Source organism: Drosophila miranda, chromosome XR (genome assembly GCF_003369915.1).
Source record: "Drosophila miranda strain MSH22 chromosome XR, D.miranda_PacBio2.1, whole genome shotgun sequence".
Lineage (NCBI taxonomy): Eukaryota > Metazoa > Arthropoda > Insecta > Diptera > Drosophilidae > Drosophila > Drosophila miranda.
In genome coordinates this window covers 22,055,222-22,070,492 of record NC_046674.1, presented here as the reverse complement: position 1 = coordinate 22,070,492, position 15,271 = coordinate 22,055,222, and the positions used below count along the sequence as shown (strand labels likewise).

The following is a 15,271-nucleotide window of genomic DNA, read 5'->3' as shown; positions in this document are numbered from 1 at the left end:
TCTTTATTCTTCTTTGGTTTCCCATTCGAAAGATGCTGCCTTATATATCACCATAGACATGTTGATCCATTATCGATTTGGGCCACCTGCCTTTGAGCCACCTCCCTTAGAGCCACCTCCCTTAGAGCCACCTCCCTTTGAGCCACCTCACTAATCCAAAAAACATTCCCTAATGGTATGCCATGTGAGTCAGATCAAGAGTCTTTTCTAGCAAAAAGAAAACAATTCGGCTTTCGTCGGACCACAGAACGCAAGTGTTGTTTCGAATACTGCAGTCGCTTTGCTACATGCTTTTAAGTCTAAAGTTTTTTCTCATATTTTGGACATTCAATTTATGTTCTTGTAAGCAAGATTTAACTTTTTAAGATTCTTCTGCTTGTCTTTAGGACGCGGCCTTTCATCCACGTGTTTCTTCTTGTTAGCATATCTTAAAGCATTGTGAATTATTTTATTGAAGTAGCCGATGATTTTCCTCCTTTTGAATAGGTGCCTTTCGCAATCAAATGTTTGATCCTTTGGCTTCTTTCTTCATTAAAGTGCTTTCCGAGAGCCATAACTACTTATATTTTGTAACTTTTTTGTAATAATCCGCCCAAGCAACCGATAATTTTCCGAGAATCGCCTGTTAGATCTGTTAGAATTGGGGGAGTAAAAACCATTCTGTCAGAGAGAAGACATGTAACATCACTTTATATTGCAGAAAAGTGCAAAAAATATTGGATAGGGAGCATGTTTTAAAACAATAAAGACTGAGGTACTCAGCAGTGCTATTTGTTTCTCCGTCACTGTATAATATACCGTAGTAAATGGTTAATGGTGTATCGATATAGTGTTCGGCTAGTCGATCATTTTTGTACCTTGCCGCAGATTTTGAATTCTTTGCAGAGAAACAAAATCAAACTCCGAATATAATTGATGGCCAGAAAATTTTCTCAATTTAAATGAATTTTGGTTGTTAGCAGCCAACGTTTTCCCTATCGTACATATTTAAATTATATCCTGTGCCAATCTTCAAAGGCCTTTTAAAAACTCATCCAGATTATTCTCAATGAATAATAAGAAATATATTAGTACGATTAGTGGCTGCCACAGAAGCAAAATAATATGCTCTCTTCTTTGGTTTTCAGGCCGATGACGAATTCGAACAAATTGTACAATATCACGCTGATCTGATTCCCATATTGAAGCTATTCATGTGCCGACCGATTGACTCGACCACTACGATGTATGGTAGATGGTAGATGGGGCGATGCAATGCTATTTCTGCAGCGTCATGCCGAAAAAGTTAATAAAAACAGCGATTTATCACACTCCTAACAGTAATCAATCTCCTACCGTCTGTCGGTGGATTGCAGACAGGGAAATTACTTACATGAGCGACTTCAATCCAAACAGACCGCGGGTGGCCCTACCTACCGCCAGTGTAGGTACCGGGAGAACGGCCCCAATTACGAGCCAAGGCGCCGCCCGAAAGATTTCCCCGCATTTCTATGGTCGGTCTGGCGGTCTGTCGGCATGACATCCAAAACATATTTCAAATCCTGGATTAGCATATAATTATGCACAATATTTCTGCAATTGGCAGGGCCTCGGACCATCGTTAATTCCTTTTCAATTTCCGAAATCGCGCATTTATTCAAGTCAGGCTCTTTGCTATAATTTGCGTCGCACGCCCATGCGCAGACGACTTGGGGGCGGGCCAAGTTGGGGCATACACACACACAACACACATGTAGGTATTGGATAATTGGAGGATGTGTTGAATTGAAAAGCCTGCCGGGTAATCCGATCGATCCAGCACACACTCCCCAGATGTTGGGTTCCAGCGTTCCACGGCTCCAGGTTGCAAGTTCCAGGTTCCAGGTTCCTCCTTTTGAGTTATGGAGCATGCCCGCTAAGTGAGCCGGGCGGGCACGGCTGCGCACTCGCTCAACGCTTTCAACAACTACTGAGACCCAAGGTTCCTGTGGTCTTGCTGCCGTTGGTGGTCTTATCAGGAGCCGAAGTGCACTCCCAACTGCCAGAAATGGCATTGCTGCGCATCCATTATCGGCTCTGTCACTGCTGTGGCCCGAGCCCCGCCCCGCCCCAGACAGTCGACCAGCGCCACTGGGCATTTTGCACTTTTGCTTAGCGGCCGGGATCGGTATGCCCTGAGTTATTGTGTGGATACGATCAAATTATAGGCCTGGGCTTGCATTAAACTCGCATAGAAGTCGATGGTTCTTGCTCTTCGTTGGTCGCTGGTCGCTCGTCGCTGCTGAATGGTAGATGGTGGATGGGTCGATCTCCGACTACAGAGGATGCACACTTCATCATCGTTTGGGCAGAGCATCCGGTCAGGATAGTCAGTCGGTGTTGGAGTCGGTGTCGGTGTCGGTGGACGTGGACCCTTTCCACTCTGTTCCTAAACATGTCAACACGTGCAAAACAATGCTCGATTCTCATTTTCGTGCAAATGAATTTGAATTTATGCAAATGAGCGGCTGCTGCCAGTTCGCCGCGGCTTCGATATGTTCGCACGCCGCAGCCACAAAGTCTGCCCAGGCAGGCTCGGGATCGGGATCGGGATGGGGATTTGCGTCTCCGTCTCCGAATGAGAGACGCATGCGAATAAAATAAAAATCGCTGGAAATTGCACCAATTAAGTGGAAATGTATTCGGCCGGAGCTGGAGCTGGAGGGAGCAGATTGCTCTGCATTTATCAGCGATATTAAAGCGTTAAGTGAATTACTTATTCCCGTCGCCGCAGCAATGCGTTACCTTTCATGTCCTCCTCGGAGCTGGGTGTCGGTGTCACCGCTGCTGCCGGTCGATGTCGATGGCCGCGATCTTGCATGCGACAATTATATGCTGCGCGGTCCGACGCCAGCCTGGCTCCCGCTCTTGCACCCAGTGCCAGTGGACCAGGACCAGAGGAGGAAGGCGGCATCTATCACAGCAGTAAGGAGGAGGAGGCAGAGAGGGGCTCGGTCGGCTCTGGTCGGCTCTGGTCCTATGCCATGTAGTGATCGCTACTGAAGACGCTTTTGCCATTCCGTTGCCGCTGGTCGGTCGCTGATCGATTCAAGCCCAATCGATCCGCAGCATCATGCAACCGCGCACAGCTCTGGGCCAAGAAGTCCCAGTTCCAGTCCCAGTCTCAGGGAAGAGACACAAGGAGAAACAGAGGCAGAGGCAGAAGCAGAGGTTGAGGTTGAGGTCTCTCCTTAGCTTAACAAATCGTGCCAAATAACACAACATAATGACAACAAAGCAGACGACAGGGATAGCAACGACTGCGACTGCGACTGCAAAGACGTTGGTTGTCCACTTGGCTGCCTTTGGCCCTGTCTCTGGATCTGGCTCTGGCACTGGCTCTGGCTCTGGGATTGGTATTGGTCCCAAGACTGCGACTGCGACTGCGACTGCTTCTGTCGGTGATTGCCATTTCAAGATTTTGCCACTCACACACTCACAGCTCCACACTGTGGGGATGGCGAAAATTAAGAGATATTTATAATAAGCACGAAAACCACTTAATACTAACGCCTTTGGCAATTAACAGGTACAGCTCCGCTCCGCCAAGGATGCTGCTAGGCCTCTCTCTCTTTCTCTCTCTCCTTCGATGATGTGCAGCCCCAACCCCAGCCCCAGCCCAGTCCCCATTCAACGACTTTCGATTTGCATTCTTATAAAGTATTTACACTCAAAATTAAACATGTTCTTACTAAATATGTGCAATATATAAACAAAGGAAGCTAAAGAAGAAGGAAATTCGGATATTATTATTTTGAGCATGTCTTAATTGCAGTATTATTTATGGAATTTTTACACATTTTGTGTTAACATTTAATTTTGTACTTTTTAATGCATCTTTAAAAGAAAACACAAAGGTTCTTCTAACAAATACGTACTTGTGTTTGACCTATAGTCTTTATAACAGCCATTTGATATAGTAATCCGATCTGCACGGCTTCGATTCAAGTAAAAAGAAGGGTCTGCGCAAAAACCAGATAGTCTTTTGGGCTGAGAAACTACTTTGCAGAGAATCAGGCATATGTATAAGACAATATGAAAGGGAATGGAGTTGATGGGAATCAAAAAAGTATAATTTATATTTCCTATAGTGGAAAATCATTAAATCGTTTAACCCAATTGTTAATTTTCAGAGTTCTAATAGTATCGCCGACGACTCTCAGGAGGATGCTCGTCTATTCAAAACCGAGATCAGAAGCTGCACAAAGCGCCAGAGCTGCTGTTGCCACAAAAGCAATCCAAGTGAAAGCCACTCCATGCGGCCACTGACGGGCGGGCTCCCTCCTCGATGCCGGGGCTGTGGATGGGGGCTCCCTCCACGTATAGAGTACAATGTACACTGTTTCGACGACTCATCAAAAGCCCCAGGTATGGGGTTTTAATTGTTTTGCATTCTCTTGGCAGGCAGGCAGGCGGGCAGGCAGGCTGGCGTATTTCTTTCATCATCACGCATCGAAATCGACGCTGGAGTTGACGCCTTCGGTGGCTCATTACAATCAATAATGGTGGCTGGCGCAGGGTTCGTTCGATTGATTCTTTCAGCTTCCCTTCAGTATTGAGAGTCGATCGATCGGACAGCGAGTGTGGATATTGTGTGGTGGTGGTGGTGGTGCTGCTGCTTTTGCTGGGGATCGGGATCGAACACTGTTAAGCGAACGATTATAGAAGTGGTTTTCTGATTTGACAGGCGTTAAATTAAAATTTAATTCGGCCATCTATATAATTATAGTGATCCATCCGAGCATACACATTGACGACAAAAACGAGGACGGCGACGACTTCTCAGCGCATGTAATTAAAGCCACATTAATCACCCGGCTCCAGGCCCAGCTCCAGCCTCAGATGAAGCCTCAGATGGGTCGGTCAGTCGGTCGGTTGGTCGGTCAGTCGCTCGCTCGCTTCGAAGAAGATGCCAGGTACTCGAGTTTGAGCTGGAGCCTGTGCCTCTGTTCCTCTGTGCCTGTGCCACTGTCTTGGTGTCTGTCTCGATGCCTCTGCTCTGCTCAATGCTTTTGGTAGCCACAAAATTGTCAGATTTGTCCACTTGAGTTATTTTCGAATGCGCGTTGTGCCCCCGGGCTCCCCTCTGACTCTCTCCCTCTCCCTCTCCCTCTCTCTCTGATCTCCTCTCCCTTCAGTGACGAAGGGTGTCATCTTCTGAATTCCCAACCAATTATACGAAACTCGTGAGAATTTATCGCACGCATGTCATCGTATTGTATAGATTCGGTTCGGTTTTATTTGTACTCAGCACGCGGTTAGAGATACTCGTAAAAACTGAATAAATTAAGTAAAAAAATTGAAAAAAAAAAAAATAAAATTGCACTAAATATTCTCCATTGAAAGCGATAGGAAACGGACACTGCCTGACAGAGCCCTGCCTCCTATGGCCCCAATAGATCATCACTCTGTAGGATGGGTAAATATGTATGTGTAGTAGTAGTAGCTCTATGCCGTCTCCTCTGCGCCTCCCTCTGCGTCGTGCTCCACGTTGATCTCCTCCTCCTGCTCCTCTGCACCCAGATCCAGGCCAATCGGATTCATCTGCGGCGTCGCCATGTACTTGGCTATGTACTGGCGAGCAAAGTTGAGAGCGAAGGCCGCCGCCGAGGCCTGGGGAATGGGCATCGGCATGTGCATCGACATCGACATGGGCATGTGTATGGGCATGGGCATGGGCATGGGCATGGGCATGGGTATTGGCATGGGCAGGGTACGGAACGCACTGTTCTCACCGCCCATTGATAATGGAGCTGATGCTGTGGGTGAGGCAGGAGGTGCCGGTGCCGCTTCCCGCGTTGGTTCCACCTCGAGGACGAAGTTGTTGTTGTTGATGTTGCTGTTGTTGTGGGAACTGCTGCTGTTGCTGCAGGTGGTGGAGGTGGTGGTGGTGTTGCTGCTGCTGCTGCTGCTGATGTGGCTGGTGTTGTAGGGATGGCGATAGCCCGGATACGCGTGATGCTCCAGCGGCTTCTGAGGACCAGGCTCGGGCGTCGATGCAACTGGAGGTGGACCTCCAGCAGGCGTTGACGTTGGCGTTGGCGTTGGCGAGGTTGAGGTCGAAGTCGAGTCGCGCTGCTTGAGCAAGTTGACCCGTTGGTGGCGCCGCCATTTCGCTCGTCTGTTGGAAAACCAAACCTAATTGATCAATCGACGGAGAGACAATTTGTTAGTTGATAAAGAAAGAGTGGGGGCTGTGTCTGTGTGTTCGCTTCTGAATCGATGTGGTTAGTAGGCAATGACGGTACATATATTTCAGAGGCCACAAACCGAAACCGAAACGGATACGGAAACCGAATCTGAGTCCGTATCCGAATCAGAGGCCGACTCGCACTCACCTGCACCCGCGCCTCGCTCAGCGCGGTCCTGCCAGCCAGCTTCTCGCGGGTGCTCACGCACGGATAGTGCGACTTTTCGAACTCCTTCTCCAGTTCGTCCAGCTGCTCCGGGCTGAAGGTTGTGCGGTTGCGGCGGAACTTGGGCTGATCGCTGTCCTGCGACTCGCTGTCCTCTCCCTCAATATCTGCCGAGGGGAGTGGGTGCGTTTAGCAGGGACTCAACAGCCCGTAGCACACTATTACCACTCACCAATCACACGGTTGGCGTCTGTATCCACGTCTGCATCCGCCTCCGGGGAGCGGCTGCTCCTGCTCTCCCTGCTCCCCGATTCCGGCGAGAGGGCCGGCAAGGAGAGCCGTCCACTGCCGGCGCTGCTCTCCCCACAGGCACTCCCGTTGGTGGTGTTGTTGCTATTGGTGGTGTGGGAGTTGGCATTGGAGCTGGAATTGCCGTCGCTGCCGTAGCTAGTGCTGCCGGGAAGGGCTCCGCCGGCGGGCAGGGGCACAGCACCCCAGAGCGGATGGTGGCCGGGCCACGTGGGAAAGCTCGTGTAGGGATGTGGGTGCGTGGGATGCAGGGCATAGCCGTAGCTGGCGGCTCGGGCGAACTCCGCCGCGGCCCGCTCGGCGGCGCGGTTGCGCAGAATGCGATTGATGCTGCTCACCGACGGGGCGGTGGCATTCGTGCAGACACCTGTGGGAGAGGAGGATGAGAGCATTATGTGGACTGCACACCGGATGCTGTACGTCATGACCCGCTCATGACCCCGAACAAATGAGCCCAAGATTGACTGTAATGAGAGGGCCGGCCATTCGCGATTCGAATCTGCCTCTGATCCGAGGTCCAGCTCCAGCTCCAGCTCCAGCGCCAGTGCCAGTGCCAGCGCCAGTTCCGCCTGTGTGTTCGTGCGTCTCATGTGAGAGATGGCTATCGGAACGATTCATTGCCCCGAGCGATTTGAACTGACTGCCTATGTCCACTGCCCACAGGCGACTGTCAACTGCCGTCAACTGGTTGCTGGCTCTGCTGCTTTGCTGGTTAGTGGCTTCTGGTGGCTGCTTGGTTAGTGGACTCCCTGGCTACCATTCTGATTATCGTTCCCTTGCAGACGGACCGGACTGGACCCCGAAATGAGTGACACAAATGTGAGCACATTTACATATCAATCGGCATCGATGGGGCTCCCGGCAGCACAGACTCCACTCCCGTCTTCGGAACGGATCGGAACGGAACGGATGTTCATAAATTAGCCAATCGATAAATCTAAATCTACGCCACTGAAACAGTATATTCTTACAACATTAAATGAGCCTCGCTCGGGACTGGACTTGAAACGGGGGCTATCCGATCGCGGATAAATCGCAAAGCATTCGCATTACGAGCACCATAAACACATCAATCCAGACCGATGGCCCGATCGATGCCTGATGGCTGATCTTCTGCTGCTGCGGCTGCTGCTGCTATTCCAACTGCTTCTGGTTCTGTCAGTCTCCCCATCTCTGCTGAAGAAGCGCGTAAGCCTGCACTGCCCGCCCAAAGCCACAGCAAGAACCACAGCCAGAGACAAACCCAAAGCCAAAGCCAAAGCCAGATCTACATTCAGACCAGGACGCACACAACACAAGACGACGACGACGACGACGACTACTCTTGTCGCGACCGTTGTCATTTGTTGTGCAATTTCGCTTTCGGGGGTTCCCTGTCAGTTAATTAGCTCAGCTACTCTCATTGTGTCCCGCCCTGGGAGCAGGAAGCAGGGAGCAGAGGGCAGGGCGCAGGGCGCAGTGTGCAGGTGGCAGGGGGAAGGGGGAAGGACTCCCGATCATCTGGCCCTATTGTTCCGCATCCGAACCTGACTTACCTTCGCTGATCAGTCTCTCGCGTATTTCCCACGCGAAAATCGTTGGATTCTCGCGCTTGTACTGCTCGATCTTGGAGACAACCGTTGGGGTGGCCACCTTGGGCTTGGAGCCGCCGATGAGGCCGGGTGGTCGCAGGGTGCCTGAAAAGATAGAGATTATATGCCATATAATAAGAGTGTGTCCGATCTCCGACAAACCTCCGACCTCCGACCTCCACTGGGGTTGTATAAGCCCATTCTGATCATTTTCTCTCGCCCGAAATAACGCTACGGGCATTAGCGCATTGTGCGACTCGCATAATTTTCACATTGTTCAGCAGCTCTCTTCCCGTGTGGGCGTTTCGAGTCGAGCGGGTCAAAAGCCCTCCGGCAGCATTGCATTGTGTGCCACTATGGGTTCGAGCTACCTGTTTGCCCTGCCCTGCCCTGCCCTGCCCTGCCCCGCCCCTCCCCGCCCCTCCCCGCCCTGCCCCACTGCCACTAACTAACTAGACAATTAAGCCGGGGAGCGGGACGGGACGGGACGGGACGGGCCCGGACCGGGAGCCGCCAGCCGCCAGCCATTATCATTCAACGGAGCGCTAATTTGAATATTTGACAAACATCAGCGCCACAAGCTCTCAGACTCTCGGAATCGGAATCGGACTCCAACTCAGAGCCAGAGTCAGAGTCAGAGTCAGATTCAGACTCGGATTCAGTCACAGCCTCGTCGCAGCTCAAATGATAATTCGTCGGAAGCGGTTGACAGGCGCGCGCGTTTATCTTGTAAATTGAGCAGCGAAACTACACCCGGAGAAAACTCTTCTAGACAGACTCCATAGATCAATGGGTTCGCTGAGAGGGGGGGCTGCGGTGCTGGAAGGGGAACAAGGGGAACCAGTATTTCCATTCGAAAAACTTATGTGGCTAGAGCAAAAACTGGTTTCCGTTGCTTTCTTTCAGTGTAGGCACAAGTACATGGCTTATTGCTCAAAACGGAAATTATTTGCACAATTTGAATTGGCCAAAATGGAAGTGACTCGCACCCGCAAATTTACATACATATCTACCTATGTACATACATATGTATGTATGTAAATGCGAATATGTGTGTATAGATTGGACGGTGTGATTTGAGGCCACGCTAATGAATATTTGTGAATGGGCCGCCGATTCATTCATCACACCACGTTGTGGCACATTCAATGGTAGTGGATGATAATGCCCCTGACAGGTTGGAATCTTAGATGGAATTTCGCTATTTCAGGGATTATTAATTCGCTAAATAATAGTTTTATGGATTGTATAGCATATCGAGCCTTCAGGGCACATGCATATTTTGGGATCTCCAGCTTACTTTATGTATCAGAATAATCATGAATACGAGGGCTGCCTTCTAGTAAAGCACCAATAAAATAACCTTGAAAATGGTTTTATTGTTCCTTAAAATATTCTCCAGGAATATGAAAATCCATTTTCACAGTATTTTTGCCAGTCAGAAGGAAGAATCACTAACACTAGGCTTCATCGGCCAAACCGTTGATCTTTTTTTTAGAGCTGAGAACAAAAAGATGGGATTAGTGCGAGGACCCCTTGATTCGATATTTTGCTGATGGGCGCAGGGGCTTGAACTGGATGAAGGAATGATGATGAGCACTCCTATGGGCTGACAAATACTGTAATGATAAGAATTAGGAGTATATTCTTCTGCCTTTCGATAGACTTCCTGATAGACTTATGACATTATCATCTAATATTTCGGGGCTATATCGGCGACCTACTACAAAAGAAGAACGAAATTCGCTTCTATTTGTATCCTTCTGAGATTCTGAGTCATTACAAATTTAAAAAAATTTACATAACAGATAAATCTGTAATGTCTGCAGTAGTTTTCCTAATTGATCTATCTTCATATTGGTTCGGAATCTGAATTTAGAGAACCTGAAGTTCATTTATCGAGATATCAAGTTCCCCCTTGAGAGGCATGGCTTTGTTAATTTGAGGGTTTTCGAAAATACATGAGCTATGCGGAGTGCACAACTCGGTGGCAAATTGAAAATGACATGGTCAAGTGTCGCACTCTCAGGTGGCAACAGGTGTGCGGCTGCTGAAGACTCGGGGCCCTAGTTCTGATTGTGGATATCGATAGAGTAGAGTAGAGGGTGGGGTGGGGTGGGGTGGGAGTCGAGTGTGGTGTGCTGTGTGGTGTGGTGGTGTAGTGGTGGTGGTCTGCCCCTGGCCAGGTGCAACTGGGGGTAAGGCGATGGCCAATCGATTTGTCGTGTATACGTGACCCCAACAACGGAGCCCAAGCAAATCGATTGGAACGCTTGGGGCGCTAATGCGGCGGGACACATGGCAATTGCATTTGGGGCGCGTGTTTTGTGGTTCCGCCAAATCGGTTATGCCAAATCGGACCCGGATGACTCCGTTGATTGCATTGGCTAGGCCTTGCCATCCCATCCCCTTTGCCCCTTGCTTACCTAGCAGCTTGGAGACGGCTCCTTGCTGGGAAAGCATGTGCTGGGCCAGGTCATATCCGCGCAGTCCGAAGCGGGACAATTCAAGCAGGCGATGCTGGGAGGCCAAGGCATTGAGATTGGTGGCGGTGGCCGTCGCAGGTGCGTTTCCGTTTCCTCCGCAGAAGAGTCCGCCCATCGTGGGAGCGGGTGGTGTTCCTTGGGCCATCATTGGCGCGGATGGGCTGAGGCTGTGCGGCTGTGTGAGGGCTGCAATTGGAAGGAAACCAAAAGAAATAAGTACGGAAAGGGATATACTCAAAGAGATCGAACAGAGAGAGAGAGAGAGCGAGAAGGGGGGGAGGTCGAAAATCATTAAATGTCAATTGGAATTTAAACGAAGCTGTTGCCGGCATTCCGCGCGTGACACAGAAACACCAAGAAATTTGTAGCGCGATCAACGAGCGACAGTCGAGAGGCCTGAAGCCTGTAGCCTGTAGCCTGTAGCCTGGAGGCTGTGATGTGGTGTCGGGCGATGAGACAATGAGATGGTTGGACAAATTTCGGCTTGCTGGGTTGATCGACGACGTCAAAGCCAAAGCCAAGGTTCGACTCAAAGTCAGAGCTGGAGCTGGAGTTGGAGCTGGAGCTGGAGAGATGGTCACCGCGGACAGCCGGACGCTGGCGGAAGTGTCAGCGTTTATGGGCATAATGGACGCGGTGTGGTCCATTAGTGGACCGGCTGCTGCTCATGCTGCTGCTGCTGCTGCTACTGATGCCACTGCTGCGGAATCAGTGGCAGAATCGACATCGACGGCCACTGCCGATTGCAGTCGGAATTTATGGAATTCCTGACGTTCTGCAGACGCTGGCAATTTGTTGCCGGTCGGTCCTCTTGGATTGGACCCGGATCGGGGATCGGGGATCGGGGATCGGATCGCCTGTCACTGTGCTGCCAGCAATTGGCCATTCCTCAGATGTAGAAGCTTTTATGTTCGTTTTGACATTTTATCTGATCGCGAGAACTGCACACATTTTAACACCTCTTTTTTGGAGCGATCCACCTCCCTGTGTGGCCACAGAGAGTCGCCAGTCGTCAGTTGCTGCAGTTGCTGCAGTTGCAAGTTCCAGCCGTGGCAAGTCCCAGCCGCCTGGTATGCTCTTTCTTCGACCGATTGGGCCGCTCCGATCTGGCAATGGCAGTGCTCCTGCACTAATTAAGCCCATGCAGATGCGGCGACCCCACTTGCTCGTACGCTTAGTTCCAGTCGCCAGTTTCTACGGGGGACAATTTGTTGCATTCGCATGTTGCACCAATTGTTGTGGTTGCGGCTATGGCTATGGCTATGCTTGATTTATGCCGCGCTCCAGCAGCAGCAGCAGCAGCAGCTGGATGTCAACGAGACCAGGTCCGACTGGGACTGGGACTGGGACTGGGAGCAGGATCGACCGATGATTTACTACGTTAGTGGCAATGCGACAGCTCCGACTGCCCCGACGCGCCTCAGTCAATTGCAAAAGCGGCTTAAAATCGCGGGAACTGCCGTCCTCGTCCTCGTCCTCGTCCTCCCGTGCAGAATCTCCCCCCGGAGACGCTCCAGATGTTGCCACCGCACGACGCACTGGCACGTCATCGTGCGACTTATAACAAGAAGCGATGCCGATGCCAATGCCGTTCGGGATCGGGTTCGGAAACGGGCATCGGGAATCGGGAATCGGGAACGAATCGCGCTCCCCACAAGTGATGATCGCCTCGGAATTCAATTGATAGTTTGATTTATTGCTACCGGTAGGTTTTTGCGCAGCTCCCTCCCGGCACTGCATATAAATTAAAGTGGTGGCTCGCTTTTTTTATGCGTGGCTCCCATCTCCATCTCCATCCAAGTCCATGCCCCCCCAGGCCCCAGGCCCCATCCTCCTGCTCATCGCCGGGCCCCGCGCCTCGCCTGGTGCTCGCTGATCTTGTTTGTCGCGCGCAGCGCATTACTCGTCGTCTAAGGCTTCTGGTTTTTATTGCCGATCCGATCTATGCGCTCTATGGTGATCTTAGAGCATTTCCCTAAGCTGAATGGAATCTGCTGCGGAATATGGCACCTCTAACTTGGTATAATTCTTTTTCCTAAAGGCCTTTAGGCCTTTAGGTTGATATTTTTCTGTGTAGATCGGGAAAATCCTATCATGAACCGGTTTGAAGGAATGGAAATCGAAATAGCTAAAGCTCGAACTTACTCTATTTCAATTAAATATAAGATCCTTTACGAAATGGGGGGGTAATCATACCTAATAATATTAAATCTTAGAATTAAAATATTTCTAAAGGAATGGATGTCTCTCTCTCTATTATATATACAAGTTTTGGGTCGTTCGTCCTTGTCTTCATACGATATTTTACTCATAAAGGCGCGAGCGGGCGAAGCGAGTGAGTCGGGGGTAGGCGCACGAGCGAAATGAGTGTGCAGGAGGCTTGCCCACTGGTCTGTTATAAAAAAAGATGCTAGCTATCGACAACCATGATTATTTCTCGTTAGGCCATACGATGGTCAATCTGTGATATGCTGAGGAAAGTCGTACATCATCAGTACAGTTTTCGATATGTGTATGTTTGTCTGAAGGATAATTGAACATCTATTCCATGTTCTATCGCTCTGATATAGATGCAGATGGATCTATATCCCCCCAACGTTTTAGTTGCAGCACAACATAACGTAACATAACGATCCCGGGGGACATACATATGACTGCACTCTCCACTCAATTTCTGAGGTGACTCCTCCGGGGCACTCTCCTCCACTCTTCGAAAATCATCGTGCACACCTTTTATACGCTTGGCTTTCTAAGAATAATGCGAATACACGCACCACGTAACCTGAGAGCCCTAAGTATGGTTTCTGCCCTATGCTTAAACTTCAATGTATGCCATGTACCCATGTACCCGTCCATGCACCGATGCCCCCTCCCTGTCCCTGTCCCTGGGCTCCGGCTGCTACGTTGGTGCCTCCGTTGTGTGTGTGTGTGTGTGTGTGCGTCCCATGCTGCTTTGCCACTCTCTCCCTCTCTGCCTTTCTCTGTGTCTCGCTGCCCCCGTTCCTGAGCTCTTTTATAATTATTTATTTATTGTGCAACTTCCAACACCTTCTAGAGACAAGTCAAAGCTTTGGCCCGCTGCTCGCACCATGCCCCCCCCCCCCCCCCCCCCCCCCCCCCCCCCCCCCCGTCCCCGCCGGCGACCGTCTCATCCCGGACTGCGGACTGTGAGTGGCCCCTCGATGGCCGCCGCGACATGAACTAATTTTATTTGACAACCCATACTTGTGCAAAGCAAATTGCCACTGATGTGCGAAAGACCAAAACAGTTGCCAGTTGTGTCTCCTGTCCGTTGAGTATGTTTATATATGTATATATCTTGTATATATACTCGAACTTATTGTGGCTGCCGCTGCGATGCTGTTGTGAAATTTCCAAATCATTGCACTTTCCAGCAGGCATTTGCCTAGTGGCTGAAGCTGTGGCTGTGGCTGGGGCTGGGGCTGGTCTTTGTCTTAAACTGTTTCTGTTTCTGTTTCTGTTTGCTGGGGCCCCCGTATCCCTGTCACTTCACGGAATTTCACCCAAATTCGCAGTGCCATGGAGCGTGCAACGCGGAGGAGAGGGGACTCTGAAGGGGTGCACATTCCCCAACACCATCTAACCACCTCACCACCTTACCACTCACCTGTGGGCGCGGCTGTGGGCGAAACGGGCGTCATTGCCGACGGCTGGCCACCGCTTCCGGGCAGAATATGGACGTTCGACGGCATTGGGACCGCTGTCATGGCTAGGGAGACACCGGGTGCCGCACTGGCCATCGGCATAATGGCTCCCGGAGATTCCGGGCCTCTGGGCGGCACGGCTGGGGCTGTGATGGCGGTGCAAGTGGCAACCGCAGTGGCACCTTTTGTGGGAGTCCTCGTTGGGACTGGAGTTGTGCTGGTCACTGTTGTAGCCATTCCCCGCGTCAGAACTGTATGGTCGAGGGGGAAGAGCTGTCTGGAAGGCTGGCCGTCGTCTACCTACACGTCAGGCAGCAGCAGGTGGCATCTCCAGTCGGGAAGCCAATGGGAAATTAGAAAAACTGTTTTTCCGACGGCCTCGCAGCACTCGTCACCGTGTCGGTCGTCGTCGGGGTTCTCCGAACAAAAAAAACACGATCGAAACGCGAACCGGAACCGTCGCCGACGCGCGCTCACTCACGCCGACTGGGATTGTGAACAAGCTGTGGCCAGGCCCCAGCCGAGACTTACTTTGCTTGCCCCTGCGCCTGTCCGGGTGAGGGCGGAGAGGGGATACCTGCAGCTGGTCGGCGGGCGGGGGCTGTTGTGGGGCTGTATTCTGGTTTGCTTGTGGTTGTGGTTGAGCACTGAGCTGAGCAAGCGAGCATTCGAAACGGGATACACAGTGGATACAGTGGCTACAGTGGCGGCGTTTGAGTGTGAGTGCGACTGCGAGTGCGAGTGAGAGTGCGCGTTTGAGCGCTTTGCGGAGTGAGTGCTATCTTTGAGCATAAACTGTGCAGGCAGGCAGGCAGACACAAACGCTGTTGTAAAAGTTCAATAATTAATTAGCCCGACATTCGGGT

The 15,271-nt window shown here is 50.9% G+C and overlaps 1 protein-coding gene across 2 annotated transcripts; it reads right to left on the bottom strand.

Moving 5' to 3' along the window:
* Positions 1-5,211: 5,211 nt before the first annotated feature.
* Positions 5,212-14,907, bottom strand: LOC108153563 (paired box protein Pax-6). 2 transcript variants are annotated; one of them, XM_017283638.2, is made up of 6 exons: positions 14,369-14,907; positions 10,681-10,926; positions 8,219-8,359; positions 6,607-7,050; positions 6,357-6,541; positions 5,212-6,156 (listed from the first exon to the last, which is right to left on the bottom strand). In XM_017283638.2, exons 1-6 carry the CDS (start codon positions 14,640-14,642, stop codon positions 5,467-5,469), a joined length of 1,980 nt encoding a protein of 659 aa, XP_017139127.1. In that variant the 5' UTR covers positions 14,643-14,907; the 3' UTR covers positions 5,212-5,466. The 2 variants fall into 2 exon arrangements, with proteins under 2 accessions (XP_017139127.1, XP_017139128.1); XM_017283639.2 differs by having other exon boundaries at positions 5,669-6,139.
* Positions 14,908-15,271: the final 364 nt, after the last annotated feature.